This window comes from Trematomus bernacchii, unplaced genomic scaffold, assembly GCF_902827165.1.
Source record: "Trematomus bernacchii unplaced genomic scaffold, fTreBer1.1, whole genome shotgun sequence".
Classification (NCBI taxonomy): Eukaryota; Metazoa; Chordata; class Actinopteri; order Perciformes; family Nototheniidae; genus Trematomus; species Trematomus bernacchii.
This window is the reverse complement of record NW_022987567.1, coordinates 7383577-7405167: the sequence shown is the minus strand read 5'-3', so window position 1 is coordinate 7405167 and position 21591 is coordinate 7383577. Positions and strand designations below refer to the sequence as shown.

Below are 21591 nucleotides of genomic sequence, written 5' to 3'. Positions count from 1 at the left end.
ACAACGCTTTCAAACAGACCACAAGGTGAGCAGAGGACAACACATATTTAATATCACAGTCAGCTGACATGAAATGCAAGATTGTATAGATTTTATAAGATTGTGTATAGAAGTGAAAACAGTAACAGTCGGTGAAGATATTTCCTGAAGCATGCTGATAGTTAAGAGCACTTATAGAGTAGAACAGCATTAGTGATGGCTACACAGCTGATGGGCTGTTAGTTCGTACATATGCACCAGAAGCAGCAACTCAGATAAGAGAGGGATCAACAGATATGAGAGACAAGTGGGGGAGAAAGTAAAGGGAGGTTCAAGACTGGGTTACCGTCCATTGGTCCTATTGGTCTCTGGGTTATTTGAATACTTCGTGTGGCGAAGTAGGAATAAAACAAGTTTTGAAGTGGTCCTCTACCAGTTTGGCTTTTATTTTCGTAAAGCCTGGGGTATAGTGAGAGATTTTTTTTAAAGAACGGTTACACATCAGAGCAGCTGACGTTTAGACCTCAGCCAGGTGAGCTTCAAAATCATTGTATCTCCCATAAAGCCACTGGATTTGGGGTTGTTCATTTGGGTCTGATACCCCCTCTTTGTACCGCAGGTTCCCTTTTAGAAAGCATCAGTCTCCAAACCAAAGCTGAGATACGTTTGTTCACTCTGACAACTGAACATGATACACATCTAAATCTAAAATCAGTTCCCTTTAGTGCACATTTTTACATTTCCACACACCGAACCTGGGCCATTTTACACTGTATGAAACAGCTGTGGATTTATAGTCATGTGATATAGAGAGTGGGAGGGACTGATCGTGCACAGCAGCTGAGAAATGAGGGTCCCCTCAACCTGTGTTGATATGAAGTGATATACAGGTACCCATGGTAACAGTAGATTAGTGATGGCAATAGATGAGGGCAACCAGCAATTACAGGAAATGACTCGTATATAATATTGGATAGGTATATCTTCAGTGGACGACACAGACACATAGTATTTAAAAAGATATTTCTAGAAAAAGGCACACATCAATTGAACAGATGATAAGGCAGAGAACAGTCAGTGGGTGGTGGAGTCCACTCGGCTCTAAATATATAATACAGCAATAAAAGTATATTCAATTTAAAAATAAAACAGGATGCCAACACATTAAAATGATCCGAGTCAGTCTTGTTTCTGCTTCACAGATTACTGTTTGGTTAATACAGGAAAGTGACTCAGCTCTTGGATTATCTGACAGAAGCCTTTGTTTACATGTCAGCAGCTTTATAACCATGCATAAACATAGAGAGATGCACCGTGCAGGGGGTCCTAGCTGGTGTAGAGGCGGACGCGCTGAGATATGTTGCTGCGACACAGAGGGCAGCTCTGCATCGCCCCGCTGCAGCCATGGCAACAGCACACATGACCACAGGGCAGGAAGATGACCTGAGACTGGAGACAGGAAGTCACAATCAGTGGGCTGGCACACAAAGAACAACTAAGGCCCGAATCCAAACTGTCCAGAGTACAAATATGGCCACTTTCTGGTTAAAAAAAACTGCCATTTTTGATCCTGAAAATGTCAGAAATGGATTCAGCATTTTCAATAACCCCCTAAAAACACTCCATAATTGTCCAAATCGGCCAAACGAATGCTAATCGTGCAAATTTCCCAACATATGCAAGTTAGCATCCGGCAGTTTCTATGTGCAACAACGCTGATGTGAAACCAGTGTCATATTGACTGAGAGTGAAGGTGTTACTCTGCTTGCTCTTACCCCGGTCTCCATGCAGACCACACACTCCGAGATCCCCGGCCCCTCCACTGGGCTCGGGGCTGAGGGGGTGACGGGGCTCCCCGGGGTGAGGGGGGGGCTGGGAAGCTGGAAGGTGGAGGTGGTGGGAAGCGAAAGAGGAGAACGAGGGAATGGAGCTGTGGGGTGGACCTCTTCCTCTTCCTCCTCCAGCTGGACAGCCTTACCAGCTCCTGCAGGAGGAGAGTGGACATCAAACAGACACTCATTGACTTCCACTGAGTTTCAATGTCTCTCACACACACACTTTTTACACTGCTACGGACAGTCTTGCACTAATGCACATTTCCCAAAGATATTGAAGTGACTATTATTTTGTATTGATTGTTGTGCTTTTATTTATATCTTAAAAGGTAGGGTAGGTAACAATGGAGAAACCAGCTCGAGTGCGCTAGAATTTGAAAAGTACACAACCGGAAAAAATCTGCCCCTTCCTTCAGACTTCCTTATAGAGCCCCTCCTCCAACACACACGAACGCGCACATGACCAATGAGGGCACGAGATAAGTTTGTGCACAGATGGAAGGCTGACAGGCAGGTAGGCCATCCAGTTATTTTAGCCGGGCCGGCTCAGATGATTGGTCGTGCTTTTTACAGTATTACGACTTCCACAGATGATATTTGTGTATAGTCAAAGCATTTAATATATTCATTGCTATCGGGATGTTAAGAGCTTTCCATGGAATATAACAAAAAGTGTTTCTGAAGTGAATTACCTACCCCACCTTTAATGTGTGCATATGTATAAATGTGTCTGCTGATTGTGTGTATATATATATATATATATATATAGGTAATATACATATTTGTATATATATATTTGTATATTTTGTATTCGGGATTGTGGGAAACGGTATTTCGATCTCTAATAATAGTAATATTATCATATTCAATTACTTTTCAGACCCAATTCCCTCAAATTCAGGAACAAACACGGAATAGTTTAAAGACACGGATCAAAAAAGTCTATTCTTACACAAAATATATATAAATTCAAGCCCTTTTGTCTATTCTGAAATCCTTTTCCTTTAAAATGTACACACTTTCAAGGATCCGTGGGAACCATGAGTACAACATCACCTTTCAATATCACATCAATAATAAACTTATAATCAAATGAACACATTTCTCACGATGTCAACACAACAACAGAGCATGATGAGCTCCATAGAGATGGATGTTGTTCAGATCAGCTGTTCAGAACAAACACTACGTCCTTTTTACAGCCTACACTCATATCCTTGCTGATTACTCTTTGATAATGCAGTATGTGTTTGGACTGCTGTATTTGATTATGATTGAGACTTCACATATTGCGTTTCGTTGGGATTTTTCTGTAACCAGTGTGGGCAGCGATGTTTTTCTTTTGCTTTGAAAACTCACACATTCACACACTTCTTTGTATAATGTATAGAAACACAGGATGTTTACCTTCAGGGTGGTGTTCCCGAGCCCAGTTCAGAAGAGCCTTCTGGATTCCTATCTCACTAATGCCAAGCTGAAAACAGAGAAATGTGTGATGCTGATTATCCTGCATGACAGAGTGCCTTCATTTTTGGTCACTTAGGGCAGCACACACTGACATAATTCCCCTTTTAAACTGATACGGCTAATGGATGGATAAGAGCTAGGCTACCTATTTACACAACCAGCAGTTACTGAGCAACATTATCATTCATTAAAGTTTCTGATCACACGGTCCAGAGGGCAGGCAGTGTACAGTCGGTTTTAAGAGTGAACCAAAACAGAAAACAAAAACCCTGATCTGAAAATCTGAATAACGCTGAAGGGAACAGCAGATTATTCTCTGTGGGTTTTTCCACTACAAACCCTTTTCCTATATATAGTATGTAGTCATTTAATCGATTGGTACAATTCAAAGCCCTATTCTGATTTTTTTTGTAGTTGTCCCTCTCCTGTAGTGTCTTATAAAAAGGGTTTGTGTGCATGTAAATGGTCTGCAAAGGCTAACATCCCTGTGTTCTTTCTGCAGGCACACCTTCTTGAGGTCGGAGGCGGTCATGTGGCGCAGGGCCTCAGTCGTCACTCGATGGTGAGCCATGATGGGCAGGTAGTGCTGAGCGGACAGTTTGCACAGCAGGTTGACCAACTCTTTCTCCACGCCCGCTTCCTGCAATGACATCACGCTTTAACAACAGCCCTGCGTGGTGTCAGAGGGTTCTGTGAGTGTGTGTTCTGTGAGTGTGTGTGTGTTCTGTACAGTACCTGCATGCGTAGTGACAGCGGCTTAGCGTCCAGCAGCCTCTGGTACTGGATCATCCAGTAGTTCTGCTGGTTGGACGCCGACTTGCGCTCCATCTCCACCTGGAAACACAGAGCTCATGTTACCCCTTGACCCCAGAGACAACATGATGTGTGAGATTATAAACCAGGTAGCCCCATCTGATAATATGTTCATAGCTGTGATATAATAACAAAATAAAGCGGCTATGACTTGTTACTAATTTGCACAATTCAGTATCATTCCCTAAAAACGTAGACTAATGAACTAATACGTGTCGTCTGCTACACAACAGGAACATTTAAGGTTTAATCCTATACCTAGGATCCGTCTCCAAAGAAATGTCCACCTATCAAACGACACGCAGAGCTAATTGAAGAGGAGGTATTTTGTTTTATGTATGTTTGACAGTGTGTGTGAGGACCCCAGGTAGAATAGCCAATGCTCATGCTAGTGCTAATGGGGATCCTAATAAAGAATACGGATAAGGTTGACGGCCAGGAAAAATAAATGAACAGATAACCGTGAAGCAAACTATAAGGGCAGGTGTAGACGGGTGTAAGGATGAATGTGTCTTTCAGACGGCGACAAAAGAGACTGTCGGTTATTTTAACGTTTATTATGATGCTAACTGCTTGTGTGTACGTTTAATAGCAACAACCTCAGTAGCCAAGAAGGCTCTTTTTGATTATTATTTATGAATAAACTATTACAATTAGAATGTGTCTATTACTTCAAGAGTCCATACTTGATGTCTATTATATATGTGTTGGGAAAATCCTGAATGTACTCTTCCAATATGAGAGTAACATGATAACAAAGGTATCCCAACTGTAGCTGTGTACATGACAGGATGTATGATTACCTAGAAGAGCATCAGGACTGTTTGAGGCATATGATAGCTATGTGATTAACATGATGATTCAGCCTCTATGGAGATAGACATATGACAAGCATGATCATTTCTGACGTGGAGCTAATCTGAACTAAACATTGAATACTGCTTTGTATTCCTCCATCTTGTGACTGTGTAACTCCCTCTCTTGGATATCAGCATGTGAAGGACACCGTTTGAGATTTTGAGTAAAAAGACAGGATTTTGAGATTTTGAGAAAAAAGACAGAATTTTGAGAAAAAATCTGAATTTTTTGAAAAAGTCAGAATTTTGAGATTTTGAGAAAAAAGACAGAATTTTGAGATTTTGAGAGAAATTCTGAATTTTGAGAGAAATTCTGAATTTTGAGAGAAATTCTGAATTTTGAGAGAAATTCTGAATTTTGAGAGAAATTCTGAATTTTGAGATTTTGAGAAAAAAAAAGACAGATTTTTTTAGAAAAAAATACAGATTTTTTTAGAAAAAATACAGAATCTTTTGAAAAAAAGTCAGCATTGAGTTTTTTGAGAAAAATACAGAATTTAGAGATTTTGAGAAAAAATCAAATTTTTTTAAAAAAAGTCAGCATTTTCAGATTTTGAGAGAAATTCAGAATTTGGAGATTTTGAGAAAAAGTCAGAATTTGGAGATTTTGAGAAAAAGTCAGAATTTGGAGAAAAAAAGTCAGTGTTTTGTAGATGACAGGATGTATGATTACCTACAATAATTGATATTCCTCCATCTTGTGACTGTGTAACTCCCTCTCTTGTATATCACAGCATGTGAAGGACACTGTTCAGGAACTAGTTGATGCTATGTATGTGATGACTACTTCCATTCTGGAGAGGATCATAAATACATGGATCCTGAGATTGAAGCTCAAGCTGGTGACAAGTGATATTTTTCTAACAATATGCATGAAAGTTCACTTCAGCCTGTGACATGTTGTGATAATATCACAGCTTAGGGTCGTTGTTCGGCCTGTTGTTTAAACAGAAGGAACGTAAGCCTTCATTAGCATTATCTGATAGCATGAAAGCTAAAGAGAAGTCCTCACCAGAACCTGCCGCAGCTCCTGCTCTCTCTGCTCCTTCTGCTTCAGAAGCTGCTGCAGCAGATCACTGAGAGCGGTCCTCTGCTCCACCAGAACCTCCTGCACACACAGAACAATCATAATAATAATAATAATAACAACAATATATGTTAATTATATAGCGCTTTTCCTGGTGCTCAAAGTGTTTGAATATGAATATGTGTTGAGCTGGAAATAAATCATTAGCCTGGCTCTTGTATAACAATTATTATGGCTCAATGGAGCAATGACATGAATAAATAATATGGTTATCAAAAAGGGAGAAATCAGGTAGATGTGTGAAGGCAGTGAGAGAAGGCAGTGAGAGAAGGCAGTGAGAGAAGGCGTGACACCCACCTGCAGGTTCTCAGCATTCAGAGTACGCCTTTTAATCTCCAACCTAGTCAGCTGCTTTAACTCAGTCTCTATGAGCTTGATCTGGGGACAGTGGAGAAGCAGACATGAAGCCAGCAGGGAGAACGCAAAGTCAGCCTGACGACCTGCATGAAATGAGTGTCTATCTGCAGGTCAAATTACACGGGGTTTAACCAAAAAGTCAAATAAATGAAGCGAGTAGGAGTAAAGTTAGCTATGGACGGGCTGCGGATGACACGAGAGAAAGGAAAAATAAATGACATATATATATAAAGAAACAGGCTATAGTGCCACAGCTAACTGAGACTGTTAGAGGTCACTACAGGCTGACATTAGATGTAAAGATTATAGCAGTGTTATAAGATAAGATAAGACTTTATTTATACAAAAATACAAAAAGCAACATAATAATAAAACTGTACACTAACAGTGCAGTAAAAAGAGCAATTCAATAACTACAGGAAACATAGGCGGTCACATAATTAAATCTAAATATTGCATATAAGTAAATTATGTAAATTATGCTGACCAGCTTTCAGAGTTTCAGCACATTCTTGCCCTGCTGTTGGTGAGATGTAGACGTTTCTCAATAACGTAAAGATTGTACATTTGGATTGTATGGACCCAAAAGTTCAAATTCTGCGCCTTATTTCTTCGGAGCAGATGGCTTAGATACAGAATCTATAGATATTCAAAACTCATGCTTAATATCACATTAGGCAGTTCTTTATTGAACTACAGCCTTCCTTTCTTAAGTGGCTTTAATTATGGTAAAACATCAAAAAGGTTAATATAAAATTATATTAAAAGAAAACTGGATGTCTTGAAAATTATGAAGGCTTGTTGAAGTTGTGATACTAGTTTTAGACTGTACATAATCATGAGTGTACGCTCTCTTCTGTACAGCTTTTCATGTGATGGTGAGCTGCTTTCTGTCCGTGTTATAAAGTACTCAGAGACCAGAGACAGGTTTGACCCCCCCCCCCCCTTTTCTCTGCCCCTCCATACAGACCTGGTTGCGGATGTAACCGTGAACGGCATCTTTCTGCAGCTGCAGGGCCTGGAACGCTGCTATCTGCATCTCCTCCTGCAACCAGAGACCAATCAGAGGACATGACAGGTCACATGGTTGTTCAAAAGGTCTGATTTTGGTTCACACTGTTACATGACACTGGGGACAAACTCAGAAGACACACATACCTCCTGTATGATGTGAGCGATGGCTTTAGATTTGTCCAAAACTTGGAGGGAAAGCACTTTATCGAACTTCCTTTCCAAGCTCTCCATACTGTGGTAAAACCATGGGATACAACATGTTTCTCTCAGCTGTGATTTGCAAAGTTAACATGGTGTGTGTGTGTGTATGTGTGTATGTATGTATGTATGTATGTATGTATGTATCAGGGTTCATACACTTTTTCACCAATGATTTTCAATGACTTCTCCATGACCTTTACCTAATTTTCCATGACCAAAAAAATTACTCTTTCTCAGCGGTATCACTGAAAATGGTTTATTTTAACATGGTAAGCTGGAAAATAAGGTCTGCATATGAAACATGTTGTGCCTATCTAAAACAAATCAAATAGTTGGCTTACTAGCTTCTACACGCTAAAGCAACTCAAATCTCTCACCAGCAAAATACCTCGTCAGTTAAATGCCATTTTACGTTTCATTACTATACGATACAGTATTTATTATCATTATAGTATTACTATTTCGGCGATTAGATACAATATAAATTATATTTGATGCAACTTTAGTTACATTTCCATGACTTTTCCAAAACGTTGGGAAAAATATTGTTTTCCATAACTTTTCCAGGGCCTGGAATTAGCATTTTGAATTTCCATGACTTTTCCAGGTTTTTAATGACCGTAAGAACCCTGATGTATGTATGTATGTATGTATGTATGTATGTATGTATGTATGTATGTATGTATGTATGTATGTATGTATGTGTGTATGTGTGTATGTATGTGTGTATGTGTATATGTATGTATGTATGTATGTATGTATGTATGTATGTATGTATGTATGTGTGTGTGTTTACCTTCTGTGGGCCTCATTGACCAGGCTCCTCCTGCGGAAGTCACTGGCCTCCTGGAGGATGCTGATCATACAGCTTTCCGACAGCATCTTCTGCATGGCCACTACAGGGAGGGGAGAGAGGCAAAGGAAATGTGACAGAATTAATTGAACAACATACCGTTATACAGATGTAATAGCATTCAAAACATAACCCTTAGAGAGCATTAATGTGCTCAGCAATTGCAATGACAATCTGCTTATGATATCTTGTGTGCAAAATTGACTTTACATGAAAGGGGGGCAGCAGAGAAACTGAAAGGGTTCTACCTCTGGGAGCATGAATGTAAACAGGACACTATTGCTGAATGAATTGTGTCCCGATAGCAGTGACAGATTAGATATAGGGGGGTTCACAAAAATCTTCATCTTGGGGCCATGAAGTGTTACAGTATATTTTCAAGATAGCTTGCTCTGGACCAAAGTGTTGATGGCCAACAGAAAATCAATGTTTTACACTTATACAACAAGACGTGTGTTAAGGTTAAAGTACATCTGTGTTGGTTCATGGTTTGTTGCTGCTTACCTGCCACCTCCCTCTTCCTCAGGGAGTTGGTTTCTTCCTGTGTGATGGCCGTCAGATGCTCCAAACGGATCCTGAAGGGGAACATTTGTAAAGCAATGATCAGTTTTTATAGTAGCCATGGCTTTTAACACTTAGGATAATGGATCTTTCTCTGTAGGGGCTCCCTTTAGTTGCAGTTGAACTGGTGAAGTGGTGCAGATACAAAGTGTTTACCCACATCAGGGAATCTACCCGATACCTAACTTTAACTAACCACAAATATGCATCAGTCAAAAGGTACACAGTGCGGCTGCAGGCGATGTGTTTACATCCCTCGGGCCATCTGTGGCGTTACCGGGTGCAGAGACTTTTGTTTCCTGACATCTGTCCTCCACCTGAGTAACCTGCCTCTGTGGAGAGCAGCTGTCTATTTTAGTTTTAATACCTTCCAGCTTTGTTGTAACACAATTACAAATATTAGGTGAAAACACAAAGGCTTTTAAAAACTTTTCTACAAGTAAAGACCTGACAGTTAAGAGCCAGAGGAAGATGATACTCAACAAGGGGATTATGAGACACACATAACATCATAATGATAAGTATTAATGGTTTTCATTCATTTTTCCACGCCTGCATTCTGTGCCAACGTTTTGAAGGCCTCGTGTCTTTGTGCATCTTCCTTGCAAAGTGCTCTATAGGCAGACAGTGAGTTAGAGTGCTCAGATCTCTTGCTGTTATAGATAATGCATCAGTGGTCTCTCCACTCACCGATCCTCCTCCATAGCTTGAAGAAACTCTGCACTCTTTTTCAGCCTGGAAAGATACAAAAACAAAATCCAGTGCAGTTAGCAGAGACTCATCTGTGGACACGCAGTGCGCAGAGAGAATGTAATAAGTGACTCTTTACAACAACACAAACACTCCATGGTTAATGACTTCAGTGCCCACCTGCTCTTGTCCATCAGCATGGTGCTGATGCGGCAGCTGATGCCGTCCTCAGCCTGTCGGACTCTCTCCAGAACCAGCAGCCTCTCGGCCTCCTGAGTCCTCTGCTGCTGGCTGACGCCCAGCTCAAGACGCTCTTGCTCCTGGACATCACACACACACACACACACACATCACATATTACACACACATACACACACACATCACATATTACACACACATCACATATTACACACACATATTAAGATAAGATAAGAAGTACTTTATTGATCCCAATTAGGGAAATGTTTGTGTTGCAGCAGCCTAAAAAGACATGGCTTTGTACAATAAAAATTAAAAAGACTAGAAATAAGCAGAAAAAATACATGTTGAATTTACAAATTAACAATAACAAAATATAAAGCAAGTTATTATAAATACATAAGTATGTGAGGGATGGAATATTAAACTGAATAAATAAATGTAAAATGTACAGTGTGATTTTAAGTCCAAGAGAAGCACACGCATGACGCACACATCACACACAATCACACAATCACACAATCACACACACACACACACACACACACACACACACACACACACACACACACACACACACACACACACACACACACACACACACACACACACACACACACACACACACACACACACACACACACACACACACACACACACACACACACACACACACACACACACACACACACACACACACACACACACACACACACAGAGCTGAAAACAGTTTCTAACTTCTTTAGCTTCATCGTTTCTTTCTATTTACCGGACTCCCTTAACAATGTGCACATAACGTACTTACACTACCTCACTGTATTTACATTTTATAGCATGTGTATAATGTATATAGCATCCTATGTTTATATACATGTTCCTAGTAGTATATTGTATTTAATATTGTTCTTACTCATGTGCAATGCCTTCCTAACATGTTGCTGTGACAAAACCATTTCCAAGTTTAGGATCAGAAAGGCATATCTAATGAAATCTAATCTTAAAAGAAAAGGGACTTCATAAAGGGAAAGGACGTTTTAATGAGCATCAAATGTTCGTTTTCGATGCGCCATGACATCCATCCAGTTAGCAGACAGAAGTTTGCCATTCGGGCACACACATGTAGAAACTGTACAACTATCTCTATAAGCAGCAATGCTCACTGTTGATTTCTTCAAAGATAACATTCTGTCGTCTTAAAACAACAACAGCAGTGAGCAGTGAGGATTATTTAGGACAACAATATATTTACACAGAGACAAACAAATATTGCAGTTCTATCAGAGAAGAAGCAATCTCCCGCTGGTGAGTGAGCCGGCTGTTTACCTGCCGGACTGAGATGAGGACGTTTTCCTTGCGGGAGTTGTTCATGAGCATAATCTGGGTGTGCTCCTTCTTCTTCTCCTCCAGCTGCCACTCAAAGGCCAGCTTCTCCTGCTGCTTCTGCTCCTGCAGACACAGGGACGATCACAGTGGAGGTCTTATGTGTGTGAACAGTGTCAACATCTGAGCTTTGCTACAAGCCAGCAATGCAGCTACCGCCACCAAAGTGTCCCCATATAAGAGTGAACTTAACTGTATAATAGAAGCAGCAGCTTGACACCAAAACAGTTAGCTAAATAAAGCTAAACAAAGCCTGAACTGAGGGGAAGTGCAGAGTTAGTGATTGTTATCTGTTACCAATGAAACATGTTAAACAGAGAGCTGCTAGAGTCAGGCTGAATCTAACAGAGTGTGTCCTTACCTTTCTCTTCTCGTAGTCGTTGAATTTGCTCTGTAACAGAAATGATGAAATATTGAATCAAACTTCAAGTATCATCAACAAACACTAGTAAATACAGTGCAAGCAGCTAACTAGCCAACTAGGTCCAAGTGAACAGCACTTTACATGAAAAGACTGCCTTTCTCACACGATGTCCTGAGTGGTAGTGTGTGAGTGTGTGAGTGTGTTAATGTGTTAGTGTGTGAGTGTGTGAGTGTGTTAATGTGTTAATGTGTTAATGTGTTAGTGTGTTAATGTGTTAGTGTGTTAATGTGTTAGAGTGTGAGTGTGTTAACGTGTGAGTGTGTTAATGTGTTAGTGTGTTAATGTGTTAATGTGTGAGTGTGTTAACGTGTTAGTGTGTTAACGTGTTAGTGTGTGAGTGTGTGTGTGAATGTGTTAGTGTGTGAGTGTGTTAATGTGTTAGTGTGTTAATGTGTGAGTGTGTTCTGTGTTCGTGTGTTTCCTGTGTTCGGTGTGCGTGTGGTTCCTGTGTTCGTGGTGAGTGTGTTAGTGTGTTACTGTGTTCCTGTGTTCGTGTGTGCGTGTGTTCTGTGTTCGTGGTTCCTGTGCGTGGTTTCCTGTGTTCTGTGTGGTGTGTTACCGTGTGCGTGTGTTCCTGTGTTCGTGTGTTCCTGGTGTTCCTGTGTGAGTGTGTTCGTGTCTTAGTGTGTGAGTGTGTTCGTGTGTCCGTGTGTTCGTGTGTCCGTGTGTTCCGTGTGCGTGTGTTAATGTGTTTCGTGTGGTTCCTGTGTGCGTGTGTTTCGTGTCTTAGTGTGTGCGTGTGTTCGTGTGTTAATGTTGTTCGTGTGTTAGTGTGTTCCTGTTGCGTGTCGTTGTTTCCTGTGTTCGTGTGTCCGTGTGTTCGTTCGTGTGTCCGTGTGTTCGTGTGTGCGTGTGTTCGTGTGTTAGTGTGTTAATGTGTGAGTGTGTTAGTGTGTTAATGTGTTAGTGTGTTAGTGTGTTAATGTGTGAGTGTGTTAGTGTATTAGTGTGTGAGTGTGTTAGTGTGTTAATGTGTTAGTGTGTGTGTGAGTGTTAATGTGTTAGTGTGTTAATGTGTGAGTGTGTTAACGTGTTAGTGTGTGAGTGTGTGTGTGAGTGTGTGTGTGATTACTGTACCTTCCAGGCCTCGTCCAGAGCGTCCACACAGTCGGAGTGTGTGCCGCACTCACTCTCCAGCACTGGCAGCAGGTACTGGGAGGGGGGGCAGTACTCCTCTCCCAGCTCTGAAAACATGTCAAGGAAGAAATCAAACATTAGTATCTTACAGTATGCAGTCTAATATCTCAGCGGATAAATACCATCATTTAGCCTTCTTACTCCCACTTAATGCCGCTCTTCAAATCCACATCTCATGGAATGATTGTTCTGATATGTATACTTGTTGAAACCAGTTAGGTGTTGCTTTAGTTTTGTGTCACTCTAAATATAAGACATACATGACAACTATGACATTGCATTGGGTGACACATAAAAGTGGCTTTACTTTCTGTGGCCGCTCTGTGCTGCGTAGATATCACTGAGCATGCTCTGGGTATGGATCAGAGCAGCAGGGGCACAGTATGCCATTTTAGACTTTAAAGACCTTCATTCCCCCCCTAGGGTTCCTAAAGGTTCATCTTAATCTCAGAGTGTCACAGGGTATGGAAGAAAATAGCATTCAGAATGCATTTATATGAGTGAGGTGCAAACCGTTTGGTGGCCTGTTGGATTTATTAAAATGTATTCTGCCAGACGTGTGCAAGACAAACTACTGAAAAGAGCCTTCTGTTTTCTGAGGTTTATTAAAAAAGACCTTATTATTTGTGCAACAAAATTAAAACCAGTGATATTGTCTTAAACAAAATTGTTATCTGATACCATTTAGCTGAGTTAAAGTAATCCTTGTTGGTGCGGACGCATATTCATGTGTGTGTGTGTGTGTGTGTGTGTGTGTGTGTGTGTGTGTGTGTGTCTCACCAGAGCACAGGAAGCGCTGGATGCTCTCCGTTCCCTCCGTACACACAGAGGCAGGAGGGTAGGTCATGGTGGCAGCGTCCAGTGTGAAGCTCTGTCACAGAACACACACACACACACACACAGGGATGGTTTTTAACACATCTTAGTTATCAGCATTTGTTGTATTCCTGTAAGTTGGAATACCAAGAAACACACCTCTAGAGTGCGGATGTAGACGAGAGCTTTGGGCAGCTGCACGATGTTGTTGTCGCTCAGGTCCAGAGTGCGTAAGCTTCTCAAAGAACCAATGGAGGACGGCAGCTCACTCAGAGAGTTACCTGTACAGATGCATAGTGATATAGGGACATATTGTACATATCCTCTTATTCTTGAGAGTATTCAGGTGACAGTAAAACTCATACCTTTCAGATTGAGTGTCTGCAGAAGCCTCAGGTCCCCGATGTTCTCCGGCAGGGCCTTCAGACGGTTCTTCTCCACATTCAGAATCTGACAGGAAGCACAATGGGACCACAGAGATGATGAGAAGCATTCATTCACACACCTCCCCTGTATCAGGAGTACATTACAGTAATGCTTTACCTGCAGTGACGCCAGCTTCCCAATGTCTTCTGGGAGGGAAGTCAGCTTGTTGTCATGCAGATCCAGAACCTTTGGAGAAAGACCGATTCAGTCAGGCTTTTGTTGTGATGAAGCAGGGTCAGAGTTAAGACTTGTAGCGATGCTTGCTCAGAGGTTAAAACAGAAGGAGTAGCTGTGTGTGTTTTTACTCTCGGCTTTTTCACAGAAAGCTCAGCGTCACACAGCTTTGTGTTGGAGATGAACGATAGAAGGAGAACCACCACCACCACCGTCTAACTGGTTATGAAACCTCTTACACTGTAGTATGCTTTCAGCTGGTACTTATATCTCCCATCATGCAGTTTCTGTTGGTTTAGTAATTGACTGTACAACATGGAATCGATCGTTGCCTATTTCCTGTCTCATTATATTATTTACCAAACGAATGAAACAGTGATGAAACAGTTGTAAACATTATACTGGGGAATTGCATTTCTGTCCCATAATGAAAGAAACAGGGGAATTCATTTGAGTTTTTGGCCCAATGAAATCAAAGTAGAAGCAAATGCTTTATATGGATCTGCATATTTCTAATCAGAGTTCTATTATCTGTAATAGACCAGCAGTGCTACAGTATGTGCTACTGTAACTGCATGACTTTGTTCAGTGGCATTAATGTTATATTACAGCTCAACAAGTTTACAAACAGTATATACACTATTCCTTTATCTAGCAAAATGTCTCATCATGCTTGCATCCCGTTGACTTCACCTTTAAAGTAGCGAGAGTGCTGATGTCACATCCTTTGGGCAGCAGGGAGCTCAGCTCGTTGTTGTGGAGGATCAGGACCTGAGGAGAGCAACATGTGTGACTGGTGAGACAAACACTGACACAGGGTCCTGGTTCACATGATGGGGATGAACTATGTAACACATCGGTAGAATAGAAAATAAATACAAAATGTCTCCATGTTGGGTTCTTACCTTCTTCTGTAGCACCTTGCAAATGGAAAAGGCCGACGAGGGAACCTGTGACAGACAGAGCAGTGATGAGCGGCAGGACTAACACACTCAGTTGTGCAAACAGCTGTCTACAGTAAAGGCAGATAATAAAAGGTTAAAGCCTAAAAGTCAACATTAACACAAGAGAATGCAAATCACTATCAGTACTGAAGCATTGGTAAATAAAGCAGCTTCACTCATGAAGACATCTGCTACAATGTAAGGTGTATCATTAATAGACATTTACTGACATACACTAAGGGGACATTCACATAAAAAAGAAAAAAGGTGACTAACCAAGCACCAAAATATAAGTACTGGTACACAACAAACATTGCACAGTATGGTGTTCCTCTTTTGCATAAGAAATGAAGGGCTGATTGAACAATTTATATTGGAGTTGCATTTTCATGTTCCCGTGATAATGGGAAAAGGATATAAAAATGTTGAACTATTCCTTTAAAAGGTCAGTTAATAGTGTGAACTGGCTTTCAAAAGTTTGACAAAGAGACATGTATTGTAGTATGAATAGAGATTTAGTCACAAACCGTGATCAGTGAACACACTCACCTCTGAGAGCTCACAGGCCGACACGTCCAGGGTGTCATCAGCCCCCGCCTCCTTAGTCTGCAACAAGGAAGAACAGTCAGTGGTTCGTTTGGGAGAGAAAATACATGTTATGTTAACAAGGAAAAAATATGTTATCCACATTTGAAATAAACCCACGGTTCTTACCCGGCACAGCTGATATTCCAGCCTCTTCTGGGACTCCTCGCTGAGCTTCTTCTTCCTGAAGAACAGAGGCATCCTGTGGCCCGTCTGTCCGGCTGTCTCTGCTGCGTTTCCCTCCACGGTGGAGGGCGGGTGGACAGTGCCTACACACTGAAGATGTAGAACAGGAAGACTTATCAGATAACGCAAAATGGCTTGAACTCATATGGCATTAGTCATTTAGAAATTCCACAGAACACAATGTGATCTCAGGAAACGCAACTTTAGGAGTGTGAAAAGCAACATTATCCATCATTTGGAGTCGCTGGCATCAATGTATAACCTGTGTTAGGTCTCCATTAAGAAGAACAACATATCTGCCTCTCAGCAGCTTCATGCGCCAACATTTTAACCAGGTTGTTGTTTACTTTGTATGCCAGCTGTTTGGTAGGTTAAGGGCTGCTTGCTACATCTGGAAAGAGATAATGGTCAGGAAATCCAATGCAATAAGGACAAAGAGGCTAAAACATCTCTGTAGAGCTGAATCAGATGATAGTCTATGTGTTGTATTCACTCTCTCTTTTCCAAGTGTTATGGGGCGGGTAGGGCATCTGACCTGCAATAAAGGAAACCTCTACTCTACTCATTAAAACTCTTTATAAACTAAAATATAAAAGCCACATTAGAGCAGAGGAAGTGTTCACGTACAATAACAACTAAATGGATTGTTAGAAGAGGCAGGATCTTCCTGAGGGAAATGCTTTGTTGTTTAAGCTTTCATCCACTGGGAAGCTTCCTTATCAGATCTCATATGATGAATATTGAACACATTTCAACCTGTTCTACTGAGAGTATTGAGAGTATGAAATAGCAGGCCGGGTCTGTAACACGACTCGGTCTGACTCCTGCTCATATTTCAGTGTTTCCCCTACCATTGTCAACGGACCCCCGCGCCCCCCCCTGAAATTCAAGGTGTTTTTCTTTTTATAATACATATTTATAGCACCAAATTGCAACTAATCTATCTACTGTCACTTTTCACATTGAACACAATGTGCTCTTTTATTAAATAAACTAAACACTTTCATTTTAAGTTATGAGTTTAGTGTTTTTGACCCTAAGAAACACCGATGCATTTAATCAATAACAATAATCCCCCCCCCTGCTCAGACAGCACCCCCCCAAACCAGTAAACCTAGGGGACACACTGTATTGTAAACTAGAATCAAAGCCTTAATTGTTCTTATATGCCTCCATCAACCGGTCCGATTTAATTTAGTTATTTTACCCTTTAAGACAAGTGTGTCAAATTGTCATAATTAGTATATGATTGATTGAGTTATGGCCAATTACCCTTTTTGTGAGGTCGCAGTAACTTTGACCTTCAAACCCCAAAAGCTAATCAGTTCAACCCTGAGTCCAAGTGGACGTTCACCTGATTTAAATAAATTCTGCCAGGGTGTCGTTGAGATATCAGGTTTATGAAAATGCGAGAGACAAAAACATGAAGATTGTGAAAGCACACAAACTAATTGTGTGGTGAGAAATGTACTTGACTTCAGAGCAAGGTTAGCAAACAATGAAAATTAATGAGAATAATCAGTGAGTGAGTAGTGCCTCGAGGTCTGGCCTCATGCCCGACATTTTTTGGATGCAGGACTTACATCCATCTGCTAAACAAAGATTTAGAGATTGTTGATGCAGCATATTACTTTGATTAAAAAAAACATTAAAAAAGCAGAAATAGGCAGCCATTACACGTGATATGCATTTAGAAACCATCACAGACAATAAACATGTGATTAGAGATGCAGACAAATGATCACATGCCGGCTCCAACCCAACAACTCTATGTCAATGATGAAAAACAAGAAACAAGTGGAACGAATGTGATAGAAAAATACATAAGTTATGTTTTACATTTCACTTTTGGGGTTCATAACTACTATTATTATTATTAAGGGCATTCATAATCTGTGGACCATAATACAAGTGTTATAAACAAAGACTATAACACCTCTTTTGTACAAGACTACTTATGTGCAATATATACTTCCACCTTAAATACTATCACCTGGCTGCTAACTCACAACTCTTACTGGTACTGGATGTGTATTTGGTAAAATGTAAATTGTGTAATTGCTATTTTTATGCATGGTACATATTATATATTAAGCTTTGGGTCTTTACCTGCTTTAAAAATGTCCCCTCTGTGGGATGAGTAAAGGTATTCTGATGCTGATTCTGAATGTCTTTCAGAGACGTAAGTGAAGTAATGGAGGTTTTTGACATTGACAATCTGTGTGTGGAAGTAGCTCGGGCCCTGTGGGTGTGGATAATCGGTAATGACGTAGCTATCGTTACGCACACATATTCCCATAAGGGGGATTCAACTACATAGATAACACTGTGTACCGTATAACAACTGCTGTAAAATGACCTATTGTTTTCGTTATAGATTATTGATAATTAATATTAGCTTAGTATGTAGGTAAGCTAGCTCGCTTCAGAGGCTTAATGTGAGGCAGATAATGTTAGCGTACCTTTGACAACTGTCAAACCGGACCAGCGCGAGGTAACAAAGCTATAAAACAACAGAAAAGGACCAAAGTAAAGGCAGATATGTGATAAACATGATACTCACAGGCTGTGTTGTAACTGCTCCTCTGCTGGTTTAAGGTGAATTCAAGGGGATTTAACAGCCCTACAATCTGTACCGTTAACGGCAGTTGGTCAAACCAGCCGTTGACCTGAAACCGAAAGAGTATTTTAGCTTATTTCCCAAGTTTATAAAGATATGATAAATACAGCAACGACACCAGCCCCGTCCTGTCGAAACATATTTACGATAGGAAGGCTGCTTCTAAAAATCATAACAAATAACTGCAGCTCTTCTTCTTCTACGAAAGGATGCAACTGGCGAGAGGTTACACAGCGCCCCCTACAGGACAGAGGGGAGCATGCAGGGGAGACTGCGGACAGATGCATTATTACATCACATGTCACTTGTTAGACGCTTTTATCCACTGCGATTTACATACATTCAATACTAGTCTGTAGGCAATCCCCACAGGATCAATTTGGCGTGAATTTGAGTGTCTGTCCCAGGGACACATCGACATGCTGGCAGCTGACTGCAGTGGGACTAGTCCTCTGAGCAACACATTCACATTGCACGTTAGCAGTTTGTCCACTAGATGTCACTCTCTACATATTTTTGTCAGAGTATCAACCAGTGCAAAGTAGGAAGCCTTTACAATCCCAATTTCATTTTTACCTTCCTTCCAAGCTGCATGTTAAACTAAAATATAAATGTGAGTAGCCTCCAGCCTTTTAAAGCAATTAACCAAAACAAACAAATGTGTTTGGATGTGATTTGAAACCACAGCACATCCTAATGTTTTATAGTCCCCTCAGCTGCTTGTTAGTTGAGGCCAGATGTGGAAGAAGTACTCAGATCTTGTACTTGAGTACAATTATAAGTACTCAGATATTGTACTTTAGTAAAAGTAGAAGTACCAGAGTGTAGGAATACTCTGTTACAGTAAAAGTCCTGCATTCAATGATGTTACTCAAGTAAAAGTAGAAAAGTATTAGCATCAAAATATACATAAAGTACTAAAAGTAAAAGTATTCATTGTGCAGATTGGTCCATTTCAGAATAATATATATGATATATTTTATAATGATTGATCATTAAAGTGTTCTCAAAGCTGGTAAAGGTGCAGCTAGTTTGAATGACTTTGTATACTGCAGGGTAGCTTGTGAATTTACTCCAGGTGGAACTAAAGTCTGATTTAACACTTGATTATATTTCACATCATTCATCCACATCTGTAAAGTAACTAAAGGTATTAAATACATGTAGTGGAGGAAAAGTACACCATGTACCTCTGAACTGTAGTGGAGTAGAAGTACACAGTAGCATAACATGGAAATACTCAAGTAAAGTACAAGTACCTCAGAATTGTACTTAAGTACAGAACTTGAGTAAATGTACTTAGTTACTTTCCACCTCTGGTTGAGGCAAATGCCAGCGGGACTTTTACTTGTAACAGAGTATTCCTACACTCTGGTACTTCTACTTTTACTCAAGTTCAAGATCTGAGTACTTCTACTTTTACTCAATTACATGATCTGATTACTTCTCCCACCTGTGATTATGTATGATTGTGAACTTTCCTGCAGAAAGTTTGAAGATGGAAAGTGTCCTCCATCAATCACCCATAAGCCCCGCCCCCTGCTAAACGTCACATGGGGAGGAGTCATGACGCCGTTTCAAAGCCTGAACACATTGCACAAACCTCTCTTCTGTTCTCTGTCCGCGGAGCTCAGGACACTCAGAGCTGAGATCAGCCGGCACACAGTGAGCTGTTTGCGGGGAAACAGAGCAGGAACACCGGGGAGAAGCTCTCTGATCCACGGCTCAGGAGCTTCCACTCTGACCTCTTCAGGCTCCAGCAGCAGGTGAGGACATTTCAACATTCAAAGGTTTTATTGTCATATATGCACAAGAGCAACAGTGTAGACATGGCAAAGAAAAACTTAAGTCTCGAGCTCCTCCAACAATGCAAGGTAATAAGACATAAAACAGTAAAACTAAAATAGTGCAAGAAGAAACAGTAGAATAAAATGGTGCAGATTATGTTGCAATACCAATGTGCAAGTAATGCAGATGAAGTAAACTATATATATGTCAGGAAAATAAATAAATACAATAAGGTAAATAATGCAGAGCATATGTTGTAAGTGATCAAGTAAATGCAGGAGTCTACATTCATGTAAATAGAATAAGAACAGAATCTAAAATTGAATATGTTACCGTCAAATAAAGTACTGTTCTCTGCAGCCCGAGAAGAAACCAACACCTATATAGAATCAGAATTCCTTTATTAGTCCAACAACGCCGAGATATATAGCAGGTTAAAAAAAGGCATGCAATAATAAGCTAACTTAATAACTATAGGGAAGAAAATCAAATGAAAAAAATCCAATAAAGACAAATAAGTACACATCCATGGCTAAAAAACGAGGAGCAGCAATTTAAGAACTTATTGACATAACACATTTGGTAATGAGACATTATAAGAATGTAGGTTTTTCACATAAAGGTGATTATTGCACAGTATTGCAAGAAACATTTCCATATTGCACGTTTATTGCACAAGATTGCACAGTCTGTGGTGCTCTACCAGTCTGCAGGAAGGAAGGACTTAGCTTATATATTATCATATAATAGAACAACAAGATACTTTCCTGTATTTTCTAAACTTATGTTTTAACACCAGAGGAGGCAAATAGGTGGTGCTTTCTTCCCCCCCTACATAACCCTCTTCATCTTATCAAACCTGTTACTACAGATTTACAAGCTTGGTCATTTAAGATAATAACATGTATGTGCATGCAGCCTGCTTTGCTCCGTGTGTGTCTGCACTGAAAGCTCAAAAGGGAATCTCTATCATTTGACTGAAATGTAGTTTATTTTCAGCAGGAGAACAGTTCTGCCACAGCAGCTCGAGCCCTTGGTGTTAATTAAATAGAGATGAATGAAACAGCATGCCACTCAGGAACAGTGCATGAGTGTGAGCATCACTCTGCAGACTGTGACCTAAGGGTATTTGATATTTTTGTACGACCAAATGAGGTGGTGTTTTTCCACAAAGTTCCACATCTTAGCCGTGCAACATG

At 40.5% G+C, this 21591-nt stretch overlaps 1 protein-coding gene across 2 annotated transcripts; it reads right to left on the bottom strand.

The window, feature by feature from the left end:
* Nucleotides 1–26: 26 nt before the first annotated feature.
* On the bottom strand, nucleotides 27–18799 carry lrsam1 (leucine rich repeat and sterile alpha motif containing 1). Of its 2 annotated transcripts, none has more exons than XM_034125714.1 (25): nucleotides 18548–18799; nucleotides 15928–16074; nucleotides 15763–15819; nucleotides 15175–15219; nucleotides 14963–15040; nucleotides 14213–14281; nucleotides 14035–14119; nucleotides 13829–13950; nucleotides 13634–13724; nucleotides 12794–12900; nucleotides 11654–11683; nucleotides 11236–11358; nucleotides 9895–10034; nucleotides 9715–9759; nucleotides 8968–9038; nucleotides 8407–8506; nucleotides 7554–7641; nucleotides 7366–7440; nucleotides 6336–6416; nucleotides 5964–6059; nucleotides 4017–4115; nucleotides 3790–3921; nucleotides 3222–3288; nucleotides 1755–1963; nucleotides 27–1428 (listed from the first exon to the last, which is right to left on the bottom strand). In XM_034125714.1, exons 2-25 carry the CDS (start codon nucleotides 15997–15999, stop codon nucleotides 1306–1308), a joined length of 2205 nt encoding a protein of 734 aa, XP_033981605.1. In that variant the 5' UTR covers nucleotides 16000–16074; nucleotides 18548–18799; the 3' UTR covers nucleotides 27–1305. The 2 variants fall into 2 exon arrangements, with proteins under 2 accessions (XP_033981605.1, XP_033981606.1); XM_034125715.1 differs by having other exon boundaries at nucleotides 11236–11352.
* Between the last annotated feature and the right edge of the window lie 2792 nt (nucleotides 18800–21591).

Coding starts and splice junctions, on each gene's coding strand:
- lrsam1 (XM_034125714.1), bottom strand. CDS start 15,999: ATGCCTCTGTTCTTCAGGAAGAAGAAGCTCAGCGAGGAGTCCCAGAAG. Junction 6,417..7,365: donor ACGGTTACATCCGCAACCAG/GTCTGTATGGAG, acceptor CACTGTCCCCAG/ATCAAGCTCATAGAGACTGA. Junction 1,964..3,221: donor TCGGGAACACCACCCTGAAG/GTAAACATCCTG, acceptor CTCCTCCTGCAG/GAGCTGGTAAGGCTGTCCAG.